Source organism: Sminthopsis crassicaudata, chromosome 2 (genome assembly GCF_048593235.1).
Source record: "Sminthopsis crassicaudata isolate SCR6 chromosome 2, ASM4859323v1, whole genome shotgun sequence".
Classification (NCBI taxonomy): Eukaryota; Metazoa; Chordata; class Mammalia; order Dasyuromorphia; family Dasyuridae; genus Sminthopsis; species Sminthopsis crassicaudata.
The window spans coordinates 440,258,394-440,284,073 of record NC_133618.1 but is presented as its reverse complement, the minus strand read 5'-3'; the positions used below and the strand labels follow the sequence as shown (position 1 = coordinate 440,284,073).

Genomic DNA, 25,680 nt, shown 5'->3' with positions numbered 1-25,680 from the left:
AGAAAGATTTTTTTTCCAAAATATTTCTATTAGCCTTTTTGCACATTATAAAAGATTAGTCCTCTTTAAGTAGCTGAACCTGCCTGAGAATGACTCTCCATAGCTTTAATAATGTGAGAAGAATCAATCCCTCAAAAACCAGCCCTTTCTTTATGCACAAACCTAATTAGCAAACAAAAGGTGCAATATGTAGACATTTTGGTTATCATCATTTTTATGTCAACAGAAATCTAGATAAACCTGTAATAATTCACAATTATTAACCAAGTCTCAGAACTAATGGAGGCAAATCTCATTCACTCTAAAATCTAACCAGAATTAAAGACTACCTCAACATTCAGCTGTGTTTGGACAGTGTTTAGGGAATGGGTGAAATTCACTTCTAAACGCATTTTTTATCAGATCACAGCAATCTAAAATTGGGGCAAAGACAGAATACCTCTTCACCCCCACACAAATTAGGCAACAAATCCACTCCCCTATTCCACACCCATGTTTAATTACAAACAAGTTTTCCACAAAGGAAAAATATTACCAGGCTTAGATTTCTTTTTCTTTTTCTTTTTTTTCTTCGACTTTAATCTTACAAATTCTCTGAACTTCTTTTCTTTGTTCTTTTCCTTGTCTTTTACAGCTAGGAGAGAAAAAAGTTTTTAGCATTATTTTAAATCTGACAAGTCTTTCAGTTTTTTCTTCTGAATTCTGGTTCTTATCCCTTTTCCCTAATGCTGTTAAGAGTACCATCATCCTTTCTGATCACCTGAATTTTCAGCCTTGCTATCAACTCTCAATTACTCATTCACCACATATATACACTCCTCTGCCAAATCTTGAAATTTCTTTTCCCACAACATTACTTTCCCCTTTTCTCCACTCACACAAGCAAGGTCAGACCCTTATTACGTTTCAAACACACCACTGAAATAGCTGTCTTCAAACTAGCTCCTCCTCCTATAAATTTCAGTGGCTCCCCATTACCTCAACAATTAAATATAAACTCTTTAATTTAGCAGTTCTTTATAACTTAGCCTCTTCCTATCTTTCCAGGCTCCTTAAGATATTTTTATATACATACTCCAAACCCCAGACAGACTGGCCTAACTGCTCTTCCTCATACCTAAAGCTCCTTTTATATCCATATCTTTGCACTTACTGCTCCCAAGTCTAAAAATTTCTTTCTCTTCACTTCTGCCTCTCAGAATCAATGGCTTCCTTTTAAAACTCAGCTCAAGCACCATCTCTGGCAGAGAACTTTCTCAGACCTGCCCCACCCCTCCCATTCCTGCCCCTCCCAATCCCAATCCCTATTCTCACCTCACAGTGACTTCCCCATAAGACTATTTTCCATTTACTGTGGAATATGATGTGTATATATACTGATTTATGTACATAACGACTACTTGATTTAAAATGTAAATTTCCTGAGGACAGGAATCATTTTTTACCTTTTTTTAAATGTACTTAGTGCTTATTTTTAGCACAATACCTGGCACATAGTAAGCATTTAATAAATGTTATTTTGTTATAATAAAATGTTGTATTTTTAATGACTACGCAAACCCAAATAGCAGCAATGAAAATCAGGCCTTCCTGTTGTATTAATAAAAACCTTAGCTTTTATGGGGTCTAGAGTTCTTCTGCATAATGAGAGGCATCATAATTATTCTTGAGCTTAGTTTAAAAAAATTTTTTAATTATTTAGAATGATATGCCACAGTCCTGCACTATAACATCTCTTCTAGTCATAACAATAACTGTTTTCTATGCATTTCAAAGTGTTAGAATGACTCCTGGCTTGTTAGGTTCCTTTTTAAAAAATATTTTCTTTCTTTTTTTTTTTTAATTTTGTTTATTTGAGTATTTTGCCCATTGAATTCCTCTGAATATTCAGATTCTGCTTGCATAGAATTTTGCATCATATTTCGGATAATTCTATTTGTTTTCTGCGATAACTATACACCTTGTTCATTTTTAATTTTGGTAATTTTTTTTTTTTTTAATAAAAGTTTAGCTAATTTGTTAGTTTTTTTGGAGGGAGGTTGTGTTAGCTTTTTTTCTTTTAAAAAACACCTCCTTTTTCTTTGATTTTATAAATCATTTTTCATATCTATTTCTCCTCTAAAAAAAAGAATAAAAATTTTAATGACCTTTCCTTACAATAATCTCATAAGGCAAATAATACAAATACCACCCTCTCTGTTCTCTAAAGAATATACTGACAATCAATGAAAAAAGGGAAGTGATTTGTTTGAGGTTGCAAAGTTAGTAAATACTTGTTCCATCTGCACCATAGATTCAGGTCACATATCCAAAGATTTCAGATTAGAAGATACCTCAGGAGACCATTTAGTCCAGCCCCCATTAGTTCTGAGTTCTAAAATCTTAATCTTCATGTCTTCTAAGAGCTGCCTCTTTCCTCCCTTTCATATATCCCCATGCCCAACTGCTGCTATCCTCAGGTCTAGCAGACTAAAGATCTCAAGACTCAATTCACTTAATGCTATAAAATGAGTGTGTGCTACAGCCATGAACCAAACTGAGATCTTTGTTCTGCATCCCAAACACTGAGTCCTAAAAATCAAAGGCAACAATCATCCACTGAACAATCTTACTGATGTTCAAAGCCATTCATGACCAACCACTTCCCAATTACCTTTCCAGACTGCTCATGCCTCATACCCCACTACTCTTCAACTTTTCATCATTTCCATCTAGTGATTCTTGTTTCCTGTCTGTTCTTTAAACAAGACAAGAGTTCCCAAGAGTAGAGAACTCTTCTCTCTCAACTACAGGCATTTACTCTGTCATATCTGGCATGCTCTCTCTCCTCATTGCCACCTTCTGGCTTAAATCCTACCTTTTATGGGTAAGTTGCTAAACTCTGAAATTTAGTGCTTTCCTTCTATTGATTATTTCCATTTATCCTGCATATAGCTATTTTGTACATAATTGTTTGCATATTGTCTCTTCTAATTGGCCTATGAGCTCCTCAAGGATGGGAACTGTTTTTGCACTTTTTTTTTTTTGGTATCCTCAACACTTAGCACAACATCTGATATACAGTAGATGCTTAGTACATTTTACTGATTGAGGAAACTTAAAATTGCCAAACAATTGTCAATTTTCTTGTATCATAAATATATTTCAATTAATTTAAGCACAAAGTCATTTACAGTATTTTGTCAAATATCTATGCCTAGGTCATTCTCTACAACAAGAAGCTAGCTTAGGAAAAAAACTAGTTTGCATTTCACAATTCTTAATACCCAAAGAAAACAATAACAGGGCCAGCCCAAATCTTCTCTCCAGAAGTATTGACTAACCTAGACCTAACATCAAGTCCTAAATCAGGGGATAGACCAGAAGAATGAGCTAACAACCACCAAAAAAAAAAAAAAAACAAAAAAAAACAATCCACTTTACAGAACTATTATGGTGGAAGAAAAGTTCAAAACATGAATCCAAAATTAGAGAATGTCTCTAAATATTTACAAGCAAAACTTCAGGTTAAAACCTAGCTTGGGCAAAATTTTAATTAGAATTACTTGAAGAGAGGGCAGCTAGGTGGTGCAGTGGATAGAGCACCAGCCTTGAATTCAGGAGGACCAGAGTTCAAATCTGGTCTCAGAAACTTAACACTTCTTAGCTGTGTGACCCTGGGCAAGTCACTTAACCCCAGCCTCAGGGGGGGAAAAGAAAAAAAAAGGAATTACTGGAAGAAATGAGCCAAGTACCTTTTTTTTTTTTTTTTTTTTTTAATAGTTTAAAATGTTTTTACAAATGAAAGAAAGCAGCATTTGAGGAAAATTTTGGAAAAGAAATGAGAGATATGGAAGAAAAAAAAGGATTTAATTAATAGCTAGGCAGAAGAGCAACATATTCTGTAAAAATTAAGAATGGCTCAAATAGAAGCAAAAGAGCTTATGAAATAACAAGATTTAAATCAGAAGTCTAAATATATAAGAAAAAAAACCAAGATACCTCACAGCAAAAACAACTAACCTGGAAAACAGATCAAGGAGAAAAAATTTAATCATCAGATTCCACTTTCCTGCTCCATTCCAAAGAATGGAAAGCCCAGCTCAGTCACAGCATCACAGCACAAAGTAAAGCAGGGGTAGAAAAGGAGGAATATCTGCCCTCCTGCTTTAGACTTCCTTGATATGAATAGGAGTATTATTTGCATTGTTCAGTTTCATTTTGTCCTCAGTTTTAGCTGCCAATGGTGATGGTGATTCCCATTGGACTCAGAAGTTGAAACCATGGCCTGGGGAGAGGCTTTGCCCTATGCTTTCTATTGAAGGACTATGCTTTTAAATTAGTGAGTGAAAAACCAACACACCCACCTGCCATTGTTATTGAGACAATGTTACTGGATATGAATTTGCTTAAATGAACCTGTGAAACAAGAATTGCTCTAGATTTGTGAAAAGTGCAACAGAGAATGTGAGAAACTAGAATTGATCTAGAATTGTGACAAGTGTCATGTATGTAAGTGCACCAGAATTGTGACAAATTAGAATTGTGAACTAGAATTGTGACAGTTGTAATAGAATTGTGAGAATTGTGCATAATTGTAACATCCTATCCTGGTGACATCTTATTTCATTGACATTCTGCCTCCTTGGTATCTTCTCTCCTTGGACATGACTCTGTTGAGTAGGTTAGTGGTGTTGCTTCCTGCCTACTTGAGCATGATCTCATTGATCAAGCAAACTATAGCTGATGCTGAGTAGCTTGACATGAGATGAGCAGTCCCCACTTTGAAAGAAAGGGGATTTGTAAGGGTCCAAAGAAAGGTCAGGCAAGAGCAATTGAGATATAAGTAGATCAATGGTCTTTATCCTCGGATGTGCTTAAGAGTTGAGTACTTAGGGACTTCGTTCCTGGGTGGGACTTCGTCATTGATTGGCTTATGTCTGTGACACCTCATTGAGCCTATATAAGCTTAGGACAAGAAGGGCCCTTCCCTTTTTCCCTTTTCTCTCCCTGGAGCCTGGACTGGGAGGTCTCTACTATGGTATGTGCAAGGAGGTCATAGGGTAGATGTGATTTACGGGAATAAAGTTTAAGGTTGCTGTTCAAAAAAAAAAAAAAAAAAAAAAAAGCTGCAGCCATGGCAACCTTGAAGTCAGGATTCTAGGTGGGATATTGCAGTCTGCCCAGAAGAGAAGTCCCAAAAAGCTAAGGTAATCAGAGATTGAAGCCAAAGAGGGGTTTTGACCCTGGAATTGAGTCTGAGATTTATAGGAACTGAGCTAAGGTGATTGTAATAGGAGGTAAAGTTCGTTGGACCTGAAGTCAGAAGACTCATCTTCCTGAGTTCAAATTGGGTCTTTATTTATTGAACTTCCTCATCTGTAAAATGCCTTAGAGAAAGAATTAGCAAACCACTCTAGTATCTTTGCCAAGAAAACAGCAAGTGGGGTCACAAAGAATTGGGTACAAATGAAATGAATGAACAAGAGAAGTCTAGTATCATAATTGGTACTATCTTGTAGAAATATTTACATTATTCTTTTACAATTTAAACTGGCCTAGATTATTTGTCTTTTGTGAAAACAAAATATCCAACATCTTCTTAAGATAAAATGCCTATACTTAAAATCCACAAGTAGCTGCCTTTCTTTAGTACTTGTCTAACTGCTCTAACTTTTTTGTCCTGATAAATGTTAAATTCCATTTGGTTTATTAGGGAAAAAGCACAGATCCACTTGAGGAATTTCTATTTCTATGGGAATAAGGACAAGAAAATTGTCCAGACCTCTATAGAAAAACTGGTACAATTGGTACAGTGTACAAGGGGATCCACAGAGACTTTTGGTATACCTTGTGTAGGAAAGAGAAACATTTTGTCCAGACCCCTGCTGAATAGCCCTATGCCCTGAGGGAATCATGGAAAAATTTCTACCCATGGAAATTTTCTCATCTAAGAAAAGGGGAAGTCTCTAGTCAAGTGTAACTCCCTAATCTCCAGGAAAAGCTCTACGTAATTTGTGGACCAGGTTTTCCTGTGAAATGAGAAGATAATTTTCTTTGCCTGTTTGTTCTCCCCCCCCCCCTGCCTTTTCTCCATTTTGGGATAAATAAAGGCCCAACAAGGCAAACACTAAGCAAGTAAAAATATTTCATAACTCTGGAAAATACTGCTTTTGTGAATATGTAAAACTTTTTATTTGGGAATAAATAAAACTTTAGTTTGTACATGTGGAATTGTATATACAATCATAAAACATTGGCTGTTCTGAGACTTGAGACTTGAATATCTCACACTAGAGAAAGCAAGTGAATGGAAATTATTTCTGTCTCTCTAGAGACCACTAGAGAACTGTTCTGAATTTGGGAGAAGGATTTGTGTTAATCAAAATCCACTCATTCTTATTTTCTGAAGATATCAACTTTGAAACAAGGCTAAATATGTAATGGGATCTTACAAGCATGCTAAAAAATAGCTAAAATGGAGATGCCCTACTTCCCTGAATCCCTTATTATGGCCTTTAACCAAGTAGATGATTCCAGAGTTGGAGCAATGACTAGCTTTTCAGCCAAGATTCTAGGTGTGAAGTTGTAGTCTGACAAGAAAGCCCTGATAAACCAGGGAATTAGAATCGAAATAGGTTTTTAAACTTGGAACTGGGATTGTGCTTTATAATAATAATAAAAAAATAAAACTAAAGCAAGCTATTTATATATTTGATTTAGTTTCTTTGAAGTAAACATGTATTTTGTCAAAGCTAAATTTTAAAAAAATCCATTATCATGACCTAAAAAAAGAACCTAGATATCACATTCCAAGAAATCTTAAAACTGTTCAGATCTCTTAGGACCAAAAGGAGAAAGTAGAAACTGAAATAATCTACCAACCATCTCCTGAAAAAAAAAAATCTCCAAATTCAAACTCATCCCATTAAAAAACATCACAGCCAAAGCTTACAGGACCAAGAAACAAGCAACCAAAAAGAATGAATTCAAGGAACAATACTCAAAATTACACATGATTTGGCATCCACCACTATAAAACAACAGAATATAGTAATCTAGAAGGCAAAAGATACAAATTTGTGGCCACAGATAACTTTCCCAGAAAAACTGAGTATGATGCCACATGGGGAAAAAAAAAATTCTGACCTTTAATGAAATAGAACACTTTGAAGTATTCCTGATGAAAAGATCAGTTTTGTAGAAATTTTAATGTTCAAACTTAACAGTTTAAAAGAACACAAAAAAAGTAAAAATTAACAAGGATATAAAAATAAACTGTTTACATTCTAATATGAAGAAATGGTACATGTGCTAAGAACCTAGTCATCAGGAACATAGGTGAGTCTAATTGGACAGAAGGCCTGGAAGTGATAAGTCTGGATGATTAAGAGAAGAGTGGGAATGGGGGAGGGACAGAGAAAGGAAAGGGAAGATTAGGAAAATTCTCTCAAATTATCAGGGTGCACAAGTAGACAAGGAATACCTTGTATTTGAACCTTACTTATCCTCATTTGAACTGATCAAAGAAGAAACTATAATACATCTTTCAAGGGGAGGATTCTGAGAAGATGGCAGAGTAGGTCAATGAATTTAAAACTCCCAGATTTCCCCTACAAACAGAAAAAATTTGTACCTCGGGGAAAATATAGACTGGTGAAAAACCAAGAAGAGTTTGGGCACAATAGGAGTCCTCCCCTTAGAATTCAAGAAGATAGGAAGAAAAACCTCAGGTTGGGATTAACCACTGAGAAGTGCAAACACCTCCCCACCAACACCAAATGGGGCATCCCTGAAGCTAACTGGGTTTGGCTGAACCTCAGCAGGAACCACAGAGATGTTCACATCCAGAACAGCCTGGGAGCAGGGAAGTTTTGAGTCTCAACCGTGGCTGATTACGAATGTGCTGCAGAGATTTGGCTATAGAACCAGCACATCCAGTGAGTACAGACGCAATGGGGCTATCTGCCCAGAGGAAATTTATAAAAAAACTCAAAAAAATAAAATTTAAAAATAAGACACACTGAGAAACTAAGAAAAAATTAAAAAAACCATCCAAGAAAATCAAGATTATATAAAAAAAAAAAGGTTAAAAAATTAGAAAAAAAGATAGATACAGAATCTTAAAGAGGAAAATAATTCTTTAAAAATTAGAATTAGGCAAGGTAAAGCCAGTGAAGGTAAGAGACAAAAAAATAATAAAACAGAATATAAAGAATGAATAGAACACAAGTTAAGTAAATAATGGGAAAATAAATAATTAGATGATGATTTTGAGGTATGAGAAAAATTAGGGAGAGGGAGGAGGGAGGAAGAGGAAGGGAGGAAAAAAACAATTCAAATACAGTTACATTTAGAATTGCACAGGACTTATCATTAGCCACAATAAATGACCACAGGTCCTAGAATAATGTATACCAGCAATCAAAAGAAGTATGCCTGTGGCCAAAATTATCATAACCAACAAAATAATCTGTAACAGTGAATGGGGGAAAAAATGGATATTCAGCAGACTTGCAGATTTCCAGGACTTTCCAAACCCAAACTCAGTTACATATAGCTCTTTATCAAAGAGTAATTTCACAGAACTTAACATGCACAAATTGTTTATGTTTTTATATATAAGATTGACATCAGCAACTGGGTAGCTCAAAAGAAAGACTGGGGGCAGCATTGAGTATAATCTGACTCTAAAAAACAAAACTGTCTAGGAAAAGGTAAAAATAGCAATATTTATAGTAATAATATAATTATATAAATGAGATGCAGAGGAAGAATAGACCTGGAAGCATTAGAAACTGAAAACTGAAAAACCTACATATACAAGAATGGATTAAATAAGAAACACTACATCATGAAGGACATAGCACCCTCCAAAATCTATAAAGAAATGAGAGTGATGGATGAGCAGAGTGGGAAGCAAAGGATGAAGGAAGAAGAAAAAGGAAGGATCCATGGATGGGCAGAGTAATATCAAGGAAAGTTAAGGAGCAGAATTAAAGTAGAAGAGTTAGCAGAGATAGGAAAAAAAGAAATATATACAAATACCACAAGGATCAGAAGTAGAATTTATTAGAAAAAAAATTTCGCTAGTAATCATTGATCTTAAATGAAGTCAAATTTAAAGATTCAATGAGAAATCTACATTATATATCAGTTATACTAATATTGTTTTAGATGCATGTTTACATATGAATAAATGTGGTGTGTGTGTATATATACATTTTACTATTACATATCCTGATGTTTTGCTGGGCACAAGACAATGTTAAGTTTTATCTTCCTTTTCTATCTTTTTTTAAATAAACATAATTTTTTTTTAAAATGAAAAAATGCATCTCAATAAATAGGAAAATAGGAGAGAAAGAAGAGAGATTTATGGAAGGACAGATTAAGGGAAGTATAAGTTCTAAGCAGATATACAAAAGTATTTATAGCTCTTTCTGGGTTGGAAAAGACTGAGAATCTGAGGGGCTGCCCATAAATTAGAGAATGGATAAACAAAATCTAGTATATAAATGTGATGGAATAATAATGTACTATTCTTATCAGCATAATGATCAATCAAAATTCCAGAAGATTAATGATAAAATACGCAATCTACCTACTTACTGACAAGAGATATGAAGGTCTTAGAATGCAGAATAAAACAAATATTTTGGAAATGGTTAATGTGGAAATTTGTTTTGATTAACTACATATTTTTAGAGTTGGATTTTGACATACAAATCAAATATTTGAACATAAAAAAAAATAAAATGAATCATAGATTTTGAGCTGGCAGGGAATCTAGAGTTCATTTTATAGATAAAAATATAAGACCCTGAGAAGTTAATTTATGTATTCAAAATTCCACATGTACCTTGAAGGAGAACCTGGATTCAAACCTGAGCTCCTGACTCCAGAGCTCTTTCTATTACACCATCCTGAGCCACCTACTTTCAATGATTATTCATTCTTCATGGTAATAGGTGCTCGCTTATAATTTCTACTTAGTAACTTGCAAATATGTCCCATTATGTATAAGTGGACTTATTGAAAAACTCATTTCTATAAAGGCCTTTCTACCTTTAGCTACAAAGCCAGAAAAGTATGTGTCACAAATTTAAATTTTATTGACAAGTCACTTTCCCCTGATGAAAGTCTCAATGTCCAAAAAAGATTGTAGTCCTTTTTCGTGACTATATTTGTCACTTTAAAAAAAAAGCTACTTTGTTTCCTACTTTAGTCTATAAATTTTATCTTGCCAAGAAATACAGATCAGGGTTCCTAGATCGTGAAGCAAAATCTCCTAAGTTAAAACAGAGTCAGAAGAGAGATACCAGAAAAATAAGTATTGGCCTGGAAAGAACTGCTGTTATTCCCAATACAATCATTCCATGATTTATAATCTCTGTAAATCTAAACACCACTTGAAAAGATTTGCAATCTTTACCAAAAAGTGACCAATGCTATCACAAGAAGACAGTAGAACTGTTACCTGTGCTCATAAGATTGAGAATCATAATATTTTTTAATTAAGTTAGTTAAAATGAACCAGTAATGCCAAATGTGAGCAACAGAGTTCACTTGAGCAACCTGGAAAAAATATAATCTCCTTAAAACCAGGAAATAATGTCAAACAAGAAAAGAAATAAGAAATCTAACAGGACGCCCAATCTAATCTATTTCTCCATTATAATCTGATGATCCAGGGGCAGCTAGGTGGCGCAGTGGATAGAGCACCAGCCTTGAATTCAGGAGGACTGGAGTTCAAATATGATGTCAGACACTTAACACTTCCTAGCTGTGTGACCCTGGGCAAGTCACTTAACCCCAGCCTCAGGAGGGAAATAATAATAATAATAATAATCTGATGATCCAAGTTAATGAGAGCTAAAAGGTTCCAGTAACCTCTGAATAAAATTTTAGAAGCCTACCTGAAAACCACAAATGATGAACTAAGGAACCGGTACTAACTCAATGAATTTAACAAATATCAAACAATATGCTCTTTCACATTATAAAGTCCCCTGAGAAATAAAAATATCTAAATTCCAATAGGAAATGGTGAGGTTCCCATGTATAACATGCCTTGTTGAGTCTAACTGAAAAATAAAATGTTACAACACTACCACTTTTATGGTCTGAGAGAACCTACTTTCCAAAGTGGTTCAATTAGAGTAGGAGCCCATTCTTGGTAATACAATCTGCCAGAATAAATAATTCCTCATCTATAAGAGGTCATAAAAAGTACTTTACAGCAGAGATGAATTATTAATATTTATTTTATAAATATAGAAGCTGTAATTAAAACATGTATTGCTTTAACTTTGCTATTTAACATCTCGGGAAGAGTGGAATTGAAGAGGGTGCGGTACTAGACAGAGATGGGTCTGTAGGTTCCTCTCTCTCTCTCTCTCCAAAGTGCTAAGGACTCTACCAGCAAAAGAATTAGCCTACTCAAAGCTGTGATAAAGAAGGCTTTATTGATTAGGAAAGAACACCAAGATGTCTAGGCAGCCAATATCAGCTTCAAGAGAGAAGCCTTATTCCAAAGAATAGAACTTGAAACTTTATTTTATACAAAACAGGATAATAAAACAAAATTTGTATCTGAAAAGACTGCTTCCAGAAGATGTGGAGAAGTTTGTATATCAAAGGAGTCTCTCCAGAGACTGTAAGTCTTTTGAAGTTTGTATAAGAAAGGAATTTTTCTCCAGAGGATGTAAGGTTTTGTTGGTCATTTACAAACTGGGCTGTCTGCTTAGCCCTCATCAGAATCATCTGTGAAGTCACAAATACTCATCCCAATTCGTACTGAAGAGGCCAAAAGAGATAGCCCAAGACACAAATGATTAACAGAGAAATTCCTGTCTTAGAAGAGATTAAAGGAGATAACTTGAGACACAAATGATTAATAGAAGTTTACATCCTTAAATCTCTTATTTACAAGTCTCTCAGGAACCTCTTTGATATACAAAAATCCCTATAGCCTAAGGAAGCAGAAAAGTCCTTTTCAAATACAAACTCTTGTTTTATGACCCTGATTGGGTATAAAATGAATATCCAAAATTCTATTCCTTGCACTAAGCTTTTCCCTGCCTTGTGCCAGTGAAGTCCCCTTTCAGGCAGTCTGGCCTTTCTCCCTGGAGGCCAATTGCCTATCTTTTTCCTAACCAATAAAGATTTTGTTTTAACACAGCATTGAGTAGCGAATTCACTAAAGGACCAGGCCTTGGTACTTAGGAGGAAAAGGAAGCATTGAACCATCTTTGAACCTCATTTTATCGTCCTCATCACTGCCACTGGAAGAAAAGGAAATCCTACCAACCTTCAAAGCCAAGCTCAAATGATAACATTACCATGAATCCTTCTCTGATCTCAGCCCATTAATAAATGATCTTTGCTCACATCATATAAATAGCATGTGGTACAAAAAGCATATGGTTTTTAACTTTTCTAAGACAATTAAATTCTATTTTCCACTACAATCATGTATTGTACAACCTTACTAGATTACAAAGTATGGCTATAGGAAATGTGTCGGTTATCTTTCTATCTCTACCAGCACTAAATAGCAGGCCCAGAACATAATATGCAATTAATAAGTATATGGTAAACTGCTAAATTGAATCTTTAAAGCCTTGATTTAATTATTCTTAAAGGAAAAGCATAAGTTAACATAAGTAACCAAAAACAATACTAAAGAAAAAACAAACTCTCTACTATGCTAAAGGACTTGTGGTGAAAAATGCTATTTATTTCCAGAGAGAAAACTGATAAACTTTAGGGGAATATATATGGGTTTATATGGAAATAAATTTTTCATGACTTCACATGTATAATAGATAGACATCTCAATGAATTGCAGAGGGCTAGAGGGAGGGAGGGAATTTGAAACTCAAATTTTTAAAAATGAATGACTATTGGGGGAAGAGCAATGAGAATACTGTAACAAAGCGGATATAACCCTCATGTAACAGGATCACACAATATTAAAAAAGGAAAGGGCCACAGAATATAATGTCAAAGCTAGTTAAGAATCTTAGAATTTATCTTATTCAAACATGTCATTTTATAGGTCATAAAAATGAGAATTATGAGGCAGCAAAACAAAATGTCATAGAACTTGTTAAAAGCACCCTAGAACCAAGGGCATTTGAGTTCTCCATTAAAGGTGCTTCTACTATACCATTATCTAGGCATGAAAATTAAGAAAATCTAAGTATTCCAGCTTTCAGCTAGTTTATCCATTCTGGACTGCATTCTCTATTTGTTATAACATTGTTTTGCAGAGAAAGAGTCATTTTATCATAGATCCAATTTTCAGCCTGCAAATAAGAAACCAACTTTCCATGAACCAGGAGCTATGATAAAAGGCCCTACTATGGTTAGAATAGCCTAAGCCTGATCTTATTTGTAAGGCTTAATAAGAATTTGCATACATTTATCAAAAAAAAAAAAAAAAAAAATAGGAGAGAAACAGACCAGCTGAGCTCAGGTCCCTGCCCTGGCAGAAAAGTTCTATTATTAGAATGCATTCTTTGAAGTAACAAAACAAAATATACTTCAAGATATTTTGGGTCATTGATATCGTAGAGTTAATTTATTTATCAGATTAGTCATTCCCTTGAGCAAAGGAAACAGAAATTTTGAACTGGGAAGAAAGATAATTTAAGGCATTAATTTACAGCATAGGGGGATGCCTAGGAGGCAAGAGGAGGGATTGAGAAAGAAGGCAAAGAATTGGGGGGGGGGGGGAGAAAGGAAAAGCATAATAAAGTGTGTCAGTTAAAAATATAGAACATCCAGGTTTCTTCAGGGCTAAGCTATCTACTTGGCTGATCAATGTGGAACTTTAATTCCTATGTCTGTAAGAGCACTAGAATTTCAGTAGGGGGAAAAAAACAAACTTGGAGATGTCACTATGTTGCAGCAAAAAGAACACCAGGTTGGCAGTCAGGAAATCTGAATCCTAGTCTAATCTCTGAAATGAGCTTTCCAGGTAACCTTCATTGGGAAAGTGATTTCCCCTTACTGGACCTCATCTGCAAAATGAGTATACTAAACTATATGACTTCTGAGGTCCCTTCCCTCCCCTTCCAACTCTGAGATTTTATGATTCTTCCAATTTAGATTATCCTACCAATGAGGTGTGAACTTACATGAATGAAGGTGTTGCTTCCACTTGGCTGCTGATCTCTCCTTTCCTTCCAGGCTGCAAAGATCCCTGTTCTCCACCTGAGTGGGAATGGGAGAGATCAGGCTGTACCCTAACCAGGGAGAAGTCCAGAGGCCTAGTGTGGCCTACTTAGCACTGACCCCTTTGTCCAAGGAAACAAAATAAAATACATCTTGGTTTTAAAACAGTTTTTTCTGAAAATGTTTGATAATACAATATAGCTCAATGTAGTGAACAGAGGACACATTCTGTGTTCCATCAAAAAAGAGATCACCACAATAAAATGCTTCATATAAAACAAAGGAATCTCAGTCCCAGCTCCCGGTATACTTATTTCAAGTATCATTTAATATTTTATATTCCTTCATAATGAAAGAAACTTTACGATTTTTTATATTTCCTTGAAATAAGATATAAACTTCATGCAATGTTTTAATAATGAAAATCAAGTAATTCTCCTTTGTTTGAACAAAATAGTATAGAAGACAAGGCTTAACTAATTCCTAGGATAGCTATCAGCTATTCAGATAGATACAAAACAAACTGAGTAATCATTTTACAAATATACATACATCTCACTGGTATGAATATAGCCATATCTCTAAAATGAAATCTCTTTGAAAAGGAAAAGAAATATATTTATGTATATACTAAAAAATGATACAGATTATAGACTAGACTAGATTTTTCACATTGAAATAAGGGAAAAAAAGTACAATTCCATTCTGAAGTCAAGAAGGATATATGCTATTTTCTCCAAGATGAGAATTCTCTACATGCACAGTGGATAAGACGACCTGTTTTTCTACAATCACTGTAATTTGGGTTACAAGACCAAAGTATAAGATCAGAGTTAACAAACATGTACTTTCACTGCTGTAGAATCATAGAATCTTACAGTTTATTAATGAATGAATCAATTCTTTTTATATCAGTTCAATTTAACAAAAAGTGGCTACAATGACAGCACTAGCTCTGCCATCAGAGGCCTGGTTACCTCAAGTGACAGAAAAAATACGGGACTGCAAAGCAACTCCTCTCCATGTTTAGAAAGTCTTCCTCATTTTGAGCTAAATTCTATCTCTTTATAACTTTTATCTTCCTATAACTTCTAGGATTACACAAAACAAATGTGTTCCCTCTTCACAAGGAGAGTTCTTCAATTTCTTCTTGAAGACATCTACCATTTCCCCATTCCACAATCCTCTTTTCAAGAAGACTCAGTAACTCTATGATCACTACTCTCAAATATTAACTAGTAATTAATTTGTCATCTCTCTTTCAGAGGTAGATGAAGTTCTTTAATACATAAATTATCTTTGAATATATAATATTTTTCAGAGAGAGGAAGCAAACTTCGCAAGGGTAAAGAGATATCTAACCTTCTCCAATCTACAAGAAAAGAATAATTTACCCTAAGTGTTGCCACCCTAAAGGCACTACTAGTTGTGCCGGTTGGCCAGTGAGACATTTCCCAGTAGGCCCCATTAGGATCAGAGAATGCTAACAGGCCCAGAGAAATCTGAGTATTAACTCTCTTCTGGGAGGAAACATATCTATCTGCTCTCATTCTTCCAATGTAAAGTTTTCTAATACAAGGACAAAGAAAGAAAGAAAGAACTCTTGGGTCGTGATTTCTAAGATTTAAAATGTTCCCAGCACAGTACTATTGCCTTCCCCACAGCCCTCCATACCCATTGCTTATCTGTTAGAATGCCAAATAGTCTGGTGAGATTTGGTATCATCATCCTTTATAGCTTACTCAACATGCTGCTGGCTTTATACTATTATCATTTGGGTGGGCTCTCTCAAGTATCTGTTAACAGTAGAAAAAGCATTGGCTTTGATATCAGAAAGCTTAAGCTTGCTTCCCATCTCTGCCATTAACAACTTTTGTGACTTTAGGCAGTTGCCAATCTCTTTGGTCCTTAGTTTCCTCATTTTTCAAAGGAAGGAGTTAGCCTTGATGACTTCTAAGATCCCTTCTGGAGCAGATTCATGGCATTCTTGAGTTTAAAAGCCACTACAGGTAGTCTTCTCCCCTCCCCCCAAATTGCTCACCTAGTCTAAGAAAGATTTAATTGTCACTGCTTCTTACAAATGAAGTCTAGAACCAGATTCTTTAGTACAGAAGCAAAGCAGTTTTGGTCCAGAATAACTTTCCTCTTTCTTCCCAGATGCATCTCCCCTCCCACAAAAAAAGGACATTCCATTCAGAAGAATAAAAAAAAAAAAAAAAAGTTACTTTTGTTATTCATTTCTGAATTTTTCTGATAAAAGTAAAGTGATTTTTCCAAAAAATTACCTATTCACGAAGCTAGAGCTTTTAGTGCCCTCCTTCTTTGGCTGAAAACATGTTGTCTCTTACCCTCTTTAAACTCTTAAGTTACGATATTCACCTTATTTCATTGTCTAAGGTGGGAAAGTCTGTAGGAAAAGTTAACAAATCAAGGAGTTTTTTCCCAAGAATCTAAAGTATCTTTTTTTTTCCCCACAAACAACCTTTTCATCAATGAGATATGCATCCACTGCTGATCTACATTTACATCTGGCATGGACTGAAGTAGGAGGAAGAGAACTGAGCAAAAAAACAAACAAAAAAAAAAAAAACCCAAAACTTTAAAAATAAAGAGCATAACTCATTTTACAAAAAGTGAAATAAAGACCAGGGAAGACAAGAGAGTGGGGAGACATGAGGAGTGGGGAGGGTTCTACAATTTTGTCATTTAGAATGCATTTCCTTATAGTATATGTCTGTTTTGAAAAAGTGGGGGAAAAGCCTCCAGATGTGAAAAATTCACAATGACCATTCTTTTCAGCAATAGGTAGATTTATTTAGGAGAACAGGTTACAGGAATGACAAATAAATATGAAATAAAGTTGAGAGAATATAGAAAAATAATTAATGATGGAAAAGTTCCCTACTGGAACTTGCCATTTATCAGGAGAAAGGAAACACCCCACAAGGTTGGGGCATGCTCTCAATTGGCAGGCTACATCCCGAAAGGGACTTATCACTCCCTAAAAATTGGCTAGTTATAAGGAGAAGTAAAATGAATTTAAGAATGATACCATGTAGCATGGGAGAGGGGTAAGAAGAAAGACACCACAAGGCAGAGTGCCTTGGCAGACCGACCCAAAGGAAGGCAATAAGTAAATTTTATAGGGAAAATTTAACCTCAGGGACATGACTGGGATTTTTGATAGGACATGGCAAGGTGAGGCTGCCCAAGACCCCTACACAGGGTGGGCCTCGGAGATTTGACATAACTTGGATTTCTGCCTGTATGACTTCTTCAGAGGTGAGACCACAAAGCTAAACTGATCTCCATCAGTATCTTCTTCCTGCCTAGGGATCTAAACTTCAGTTTCTCTCTGCCCAACACACACCATTCAGGATCTCATCATTCCCCACTCATTTAATAAAATAAATAAAATGAGAATGAGTTGCTACTCTTTCAAAATGCAAGCAACATAATTCAGTAATAATCTTTTTTTAAAACTAATATATGCTTATATGTAAGTGAATTTTTCAGCTTACAATAATAACAGACAGAAATAAATCTGAAGCTATTTTTAAACAAATTTAAACAAGTTTAAATCAAAAAGTCAGATAATGCTAACAAACTGAATACTAATCCAAATGCTTACATATCCAGGAGATAAGTATTTAGAAATCCTATTAGGACCCCAAGACCCAAGCAACAGTTAAAGAAGCTGAAGCTGATTTGACCTGACTCAAAGCATAGAAATCAGGGTTGGGAAAATAAACAAGAAAAAAAAGTAGTGGGACCAAAGTAAGGCAAAAGAAAAAGCAACTGAGAAAGGGCAGCCCCATCAGGCTTAGAAGATCCCTTCCCTCTCCCCCCCCCCCCCTCGACCATACCATACCCCAGGGAGGCACTTTCTAATACAGCTATTTCTAAAAAGTGTTAAGGAACTTATACAGGCTACCAAGGAACCGCAATTGAGTCCTCTATACTAAAGTGTATGTTTGTGTGTGTATTGACTAGAGAACTCTAAAATAATTGGTAGCTTATTTCAGATAGAACAATATTATCAGAGAATTTTGTTTACCGCAACTCCAGTGAAATAAAGGCATTTTAGGACATCTCAGTAAAATTATCAATGAAATCTGAGCAACAGTCTCAGAGTTGCTTCTTCCTCATCCTAATAGTTCCTGTAGCAACTGAAAGATGATGGAAGCAGAGAAGATACTCTTTTCAGCAAAGAGTTCATAGCATTGTGTAGGAAAAGCTTCAAGAGGGATTTACAACAAACAGAAATGTATCTAATTGCCTAACATGTATGTTAGGCACTATGTTAGACTGGGAAGCATACAGCCTGCCAAAAGGCTTAAACTAAGATTGATAGGGGATTTCTCAATGAAAATTTAATATCTGTGGGAAAAGCAACGCACATTCACAGAAAATTTCAGGGCTTTTAAAATTATTTATTCAAATAATTTAGTTGACTAATTATCTAAATAAATCATAGATCCCCAGCATGGGAGATTATCCAGGATTTCATTCTCTTTCATTCAGATAGATGAGACAGCATGCCCAGATGAATTAACTGAGAAATGTCCAAACAGGAACCAGAGGAAAACAGAACAAAACTCGGGTTTTCAATAGTCCACCACAGTGAACTGGCTGGCAATTCTAATACTGTGGAAACATACAGAAGACTTCAATGTATAACTTTCCACTTCTCTCAGCATAAATAAAAAATTGGTCAATAAGAATTGGGTATAAGGAACCCTCCATAAACCACCATCACAACCAGATACTTACACAAAGAACTAGAGGTGATCCGCTTTCCAGTTACTCCATCTTGACTGGATTTTTCAGAGGCTAAAGAACCTCTTGTTTGAACGTGTCTCTTCACTGAACTCTCCTCAGGTTCTGGTGTCTTCTCAACTCCATGGAAATATTTCATGTGATAGTGCAGGAGTTTAGCTTTGCGGAAGAATTTTAAACAGTCCACGAAGGTGCATCTAAACTTGTGGTCTAGGTCGACAGTAGAAGCTTTTGAAGTAACAAATTCATCTCTCTTAAAAGTATTTATTACTGTAAGAACAAAAACAAAGATGCCTGTTGCTTATCTTTTATTTATTACCTGGCATCTGATAGTCAAAACACAACATGCATGCAAAAAACATCATTTGATGTGCAACACCAGGCATGCATACCTGTGAAACAATAGATCAGCCTGCACTCTGCACTAATTCAAGGGAGCCCTTAAAGACAGATGTAATCATGGGGGGAAAGGAGTGGAGAAAGACTTGGCCAGGCAATGAATGAATAGAGGCCAGAGTATAAAGAAAATAGGCTATGAAAATGGAAAAATTAAGGAGAAGCTGAACCTCCATTTATTTCTTGATATTCTAGGCCAGCAGTTAGCTATCACTCCAACTCTGGAGTAGGATGAATAGACTCAGCAGGATTTTTACAGAATGATTAAAAGAAAATGTTTGCAAACTAAGAAATTTCAAAAAAATCCTTACTAAAGGAGAGTTAAGTAAAATTTGAGTTTTTAAGGTTGTAGAACTATCAGTAAAATAGGAAAAACAAACAATTTGATTCATTTGAATTAGTAAACATGATAGTATATAGACAATGAACACTTCCCTGGAAGCAAAATATTGGGAGCTATTGTTTCTGTATTCAAGTAAAACTGAAGCGAAATGATCTGGCATTACTAAGTTAATATTAATAAACAGCAAAAATGTTTAAACAAATACACATGAATAAAACGACTCAAGTTTCCAAGAATGTAAAATTTAAGATCATGAATTTATATTAAGAAATACAAAATATTGGGAATAATTCATAATTTATAAAATGTGAGAATTTCATTTCATATAAAAGATTTTTCTAAAGAAGAAGTATCATATACATATTAAATGTATTTGGCAAATTATCTTGTCAAAGAATAGACAAAACTGTTTTTGTTTTTTAACTAATAATCTGAGAGGCAGGAAAGGAAAAACATTTATATAGCATCTACTAGATGCTAGGCACTTTTTACAAATAATTTTTAAGCTTCACAACAACTCTGAGATGTAAGTGCTATTATTATCCCCATTTTACAACTGAGGAAACTGAGTCAAATAGAGGTTAAATGACTTGTTACGGGGTCATATAACTAGTAAGCATCAGAGGCTAGATTTGAATTCCGGTCTTCCTGACTTTAGGACTAGTGCTCTATCCATAGTGCCACCAAGGTACCCCTCTTCCCTATACCATCTCTCCCCTTCCCTCCTTCCCTCTGTTTGTGTCTGTCAGTCTTTCTATCTTTCTCTTTTCTTCTCCTCTCCTCCTTTCCTTCTCTCCTTTACTCCTTTCTCTTTCTTCTTTCCTTCTCTTCCTTCTTCCTCTCTCTTTCTGCCCCCCCCCACCTCTCTCTCTATGTCTCTGCCTCTTTCTCCCTTTGGCCCCCCACCTAAATGTTAAGATTGTATTTAACAATGTGTTCACTTAAGTTTCTGCCAACTATTGTATTTTCTTTACTAATAACAAATTTGCTACAATTATAAGTTCTCCATTTAAATCTTTCTTTTCAATAAGTTTACTTTTATGTGGTTCAAAGCTAATACTAGATCATATATGAAGTCTAATTATCATTTAAAGATGAAAGCGTTTCTTTAAATAGTTATGACAACACAGCAGATTTTTTTTAAAAGACAAAATCTCAGAAAAGAATGCCTAGAAATTGCTTTTCATCTTTCTCCTCAGAAAAAAATTAATGGCTAAAAAGCAGTTTATTCCCAATCAAATACCAAGATAAGAGGGGAAAGGTGGAACAAATAAGTGCTATTTAAAAGAAAAAATGTTCATCTAGCAAACTGATTATTAGTTCTAGGAAGAAGAGCAAAACTACATATAACTGAAATTATAGTTGAGTCACAGAGCTCTCAGAACTCAGGGCTCTGACTTAGCATTATTTGTCAATGACTTGAACATGGCAATAGCACTAGGCAAGCAGTCTCAACACATGCAACAATAAATACCTTAAAAGGCAAAGAACAATCTTGTAATGTTCAAACTGGGAATGACATCCAAAATCACAAAGCAATTGCTGTCAATATCATTTAAAAAAACACACTACAACAATATATTAAAAAGCAGAAAGTGATCTTGTAATGTTCACGTTTTAGTTCACGTCATTAGAGAGAATGAGGAGACTTTAAAAATGTTCAATGTTAGGCACACAATAGGAGCCAGACCAATCTATAAATTGTTAAAAGAATGTATAAATTAGCATAAAGAAAAGAATGCAAGAAGAAAGGAAAGGGAATAAAAGAATAATTTCATTTTCCTTAAGGCATAACAAAACTTTTATTAACATTCTGAACTGCCAACAGTAACTAACTGCTAAAATAAACAAACTCTGGAGAGTTTATGATCTGGTCTAAGCAAATAACAGTAACCAAAACAAGGAAAATCTGGGATTAAGGCTCCCTGAAAAAGCAAGTTTTAAGAAAAAAGGAAAAAGTAAAATCATTGGGAAAATTTGGTATTTTTACACTATTGCTTTCCAGTAAAAATTCAAGTTTTTAAATACATTACCTTGGGAAAAGATCTAAGTAAAGGTAAGCAGAAAAGACCGTTTAAATAAACTAATATAAACATTTTATAAAATCATCCTACCAGAATGCCTCAAGAGGGTGTTATAGGGAAAGAAGAAAGACTTTCTCTCTCTGGTTCTGCAAACAGTATCCTATGCTATGTAAGGGCAGAACATTACATGGACAGTAGGCACTGTGTTATGACTAATTCCTTGAGTCATGGGAATTCTTATATTAAGGGTTTAATGTTACTCGACTTCATTATTAAATAAGTAGCAGTAAAGTCTAGTTCCCAACTCCATGGGTACAGAGGTGTCACATGATTGATATCTGAAGTTCAGGCTATTCTGCCATACTCAATCTTCATTAATCTCCGCCACAAACTCTTGACTGCAGCCATATGGCCTATGGACTTCTCTCCCTTCACCATATTCAGTCTCCTGCCTCCAAGGCCTTAGGCTATCCTACCTCATCATCTCTGATTGCAGGAGCCTTTGAACTTCAAGAAACATTCTCCTTCAGGAGATATTTCCTGTTATTTCAGTAGTTAGTGCCCTCCCCAAACATATTACATTTACACTTCTTTTCTATTTACTTAAATGAACATATATTGTTTCCAAAAGAAGAGTGGCCTTTTTCATGGCAGGACTGCTATTTTTGTCTTTGTATCACTTCTTAAGAGCAGTGCTGGGCACACAGAAGACACTTAATAAATACTTGTTGAGTGAGTCAATACTTCCCACCAAAAAAAAAAAAGCAAAAAATTTGGATAAAAAAAAGCAAAACTGGCTCTTCTAAACTAATCAAAAATTGAGTATGACACAGCCTCTGAAAATAACATACCTTAAATTGGGAGAGCTAAGAGTTCACAACCCATCAGCAAAACAAAAAGACACTGCCAATGGAGAAAGTACATAATGACCCAAAGATTTGGGGAAATGCTTTCTCGGGCTCTCCTGCAAAAAGTACCCATCTCTCATCCACAAGCAAGATTTTTAAGACTGTATCACTCAACCAAATTGTAAAAACTCTTCAATCCCAAGATCTCACTTTGGGTACATATGTCCCAAGAAGATAAAGATAGATAAAACTATCCCATACACACCAAAATATTCATAGCAACACTTATAGAAAAACAAAGAACTCAAAATAAAATAGATGTCCATCACTTAGGAAGATAGTCAAAAATCAATGTGTTAACTGTTCTATACCCTTTGTTTCAGCTATATCGATCTTGGCTTCCCCTTCTCCAAAATAAAAGGATAAGAAAAAGGACCTTGATGTACAAAAATATTTGTAACAGTAATTTTTGTGATGATCAAAAGTTGGAAACTAAAAGGGTGTCCTCCTCTTGGAGAATGGTTAAACAAATTGTGATGTGAATATAATGAAAATCTGTCATAAGAAATGAAGAAACTAGAAGACTTCAGTAACTGATACAGAGTGAAATAAACAGAATTAGAAAAATCTCTATACAATAGTAATACTGTACAGAAAAACATTTTTGAAGGAGTTTAAAACTCTGATCAGTAAAAATGATAAGCTAAATCCTGAGGAGGAAACCCCAAAACTCTAAAAAATCCTTAAAGGAGAAAACCTCCTTGGACTTGGCCTCAGGGAGGCGAGTCCACCCTAAGCACAAATAGTTCATCTTTGTTATCTGGCTCAGTCCAGAAACTCATTGAATTAAATTCAAATTCTAACCTGGATGAAACTCCAGGACTCCACCCACAGCCCCCTCTAGTTAAATCTCTCATCATAAAAGAGCCAAGCTGGAGCCCTCTCTTTGCAGAGGTTCCAAACATGCCAGCCTTATGTCTGGCATGCCAAGGATCTCTATCCACTGGAATCCTATTTCCGGTGCCTTTTATCTCTACCTTCACTTTTTACTAATTAGAATCTTTTATCAATCTAGGTTTTTCGGTCTGTAAATTCCTTTATAGGGTACTCTCAAGCCGCTACTAGACCTCATTTAACTCTGTATCCTTGGTGAATCCAAAGGGATTGCAGGGAAGCTCTATTTGACTCCCTGTACCCCAAGCCTGCCAATAGACCTCAATTAAACCTAATTTCTATTAAATTTAAATTAATTTAAACCAATTCTAGATCTCATCAAATCCAAAATAATGAAAAGGGAACATGCCAATCATGTCCTAAATGAGAGTTGATGAATATAACATGCAAAAAAAGCCATACTTTTCAGAAATAGCTATTATATATTTGTTTGTCCTTAATATTCAACTTTGAGGGACTTAAATTTTTTGGAGTTTTTCCAGTAATTTGTTCAATTGAGGTTGTGAGAGTCTCAAGTATTAGAAGGGGCAGATAAATAAAGATTAATTGAAAATACAAGAATTAATAATAATAAATAATAAAATCATTTTTGAAGCACCAAAAAAAGTTTGCAAAGTGCTTCCCTCAAAATAAGGAATTTGTAAAATATATATGTATATACATACAAAGAACAAGGGCAGAAATCATGATCTTAAACATTGCAATAATAAAAATAAGCATAAGTTTAAAAATAAAAAGGAGAAAAATACATCATATACTTAAAGAAATCATCAACAATTAATATTAATATTTTATGTAAGTATATCAGAATATTATCTAAATATTTCTAGAAAAGAATATTTCTTATAAAGATGAAAGCCCATGAAACTATAATAGTAGAGCACAAAAATTTACCCATTTCAGATATAGACAAATATAGAAAAAGAAGAGAACAAAAAAGAAATTAAAGACCTGAACAGAATTTTGGAAAAGTTAGTTATGATAGATCTCTAATTACTGAATGAGAATAGAGGAATATATGTGTGTATATAGATATATCTTAACTGTGCACAGCATTTTTATAAAACCTGACTACATAGTAGTGCATAAAAAAGTTGAAAACTATGCAGAATAATTAAAAACATACTTTCCAACCATAAATCCATGAAAGCTCATAAGGTCACCAAGTTAATTGTCTACACCTACAAGGACAAAAACAAAAGCTAGGGAACAGCATTCAGGGGAATGTTTTATATATATATATATATACATATATATATATATATATATACACACACACACACACACACACACACACATATATATATATACACACACACACACACAGACACACACACATATATATATATATATATATATATACACACACACACAAGCCAATAAAAACTAAAAAGGCACCATCAATTGAGAAGAACTAAAAGGAAATAAAGTTAAAACAGGAAATAGAATTATAACTGCAATAATTAACATTTCTTGGACTATGTAATATCCACAAATTAATGACTCCATTGTAACCTTAAATATTTTTCTCCTAAGTTATTTTCATACATCTGTCATTTCTTCTATTCTTCTCTTCTACCTTTTTAACATTGTGATGACAGGAATATTTATAGTAAAGTGGCATTCAATTCTAATTTGGAGAATTTTATTAATAGAAAAGGGGGGAAAATACTGGTATGAAAAAGGCACTCAGAAAGCAGGTCACAGAGAAGAAATACTTATTCCAAATAAAGATGGTCAAAATGTTTTATTTCCCAGTATCTAATTTACATATGACTGATATGAGGACTTTAAGACTTATAATCTTAATGCCTATCATCTGTATCACCTAACTTGTGGTATTACTCACTAAGATTTTGGTTTCCTATCATAAGATAACAGAGGTCATTTTACATCAGATCCTTCCTTAAAGAAATAGAGTTGGTAAAGACCAGACTTCTGAGTGGATTCCTAAAAGGCAAATTTGGGAAGAGGGTACACCCTTCTTGGAGCAATGATCTCATCTAAACATTTGGAAAGCAATTTGAAACTATTCCAAAAATGCTATTAAACTATGCATATCCTTTGATTCAACAATAATACCATCATGAGATCTATACTGTTCAAAACTGAAACTATTTAATTGGCTGACCTGCTTTTAAGATTTACTCTCCCCAAGCTATTATTAAGTTGT

At 34.6% G+C, this 25,680-nt stretch overlaps 1 protein-coding gene across 6 annotated transcripts in view; it reads right to left on the bottom strand.

Moving 5' to 3' along the window:
- PHF20 (PHD finger protein 20) overlaps positions 1-25,680 on the bottom strand; it is a 127,472-nt gene that overhangs the window by 38,599 nt on the left and 63,193 nt on the right. For all 6 annotated transcript variants that reach the window (XM_074292526.1, XM_074292530.1, XM_074292531.1 and 3 more), the window contains 2 exons: positions 18,937-19,212; positions 536-634 (listed from right to left, as the gene is read on the bottom strand). In XM_074292526.1, the coding sequence (XP_074148627.1) occupies positions 536-634; positions 18,937-19,212 (375 nt within the window). The remainder of the gene's footprint in view (positions 1-535; positions 635-18,936; positions 19,213-25,680) is intronic.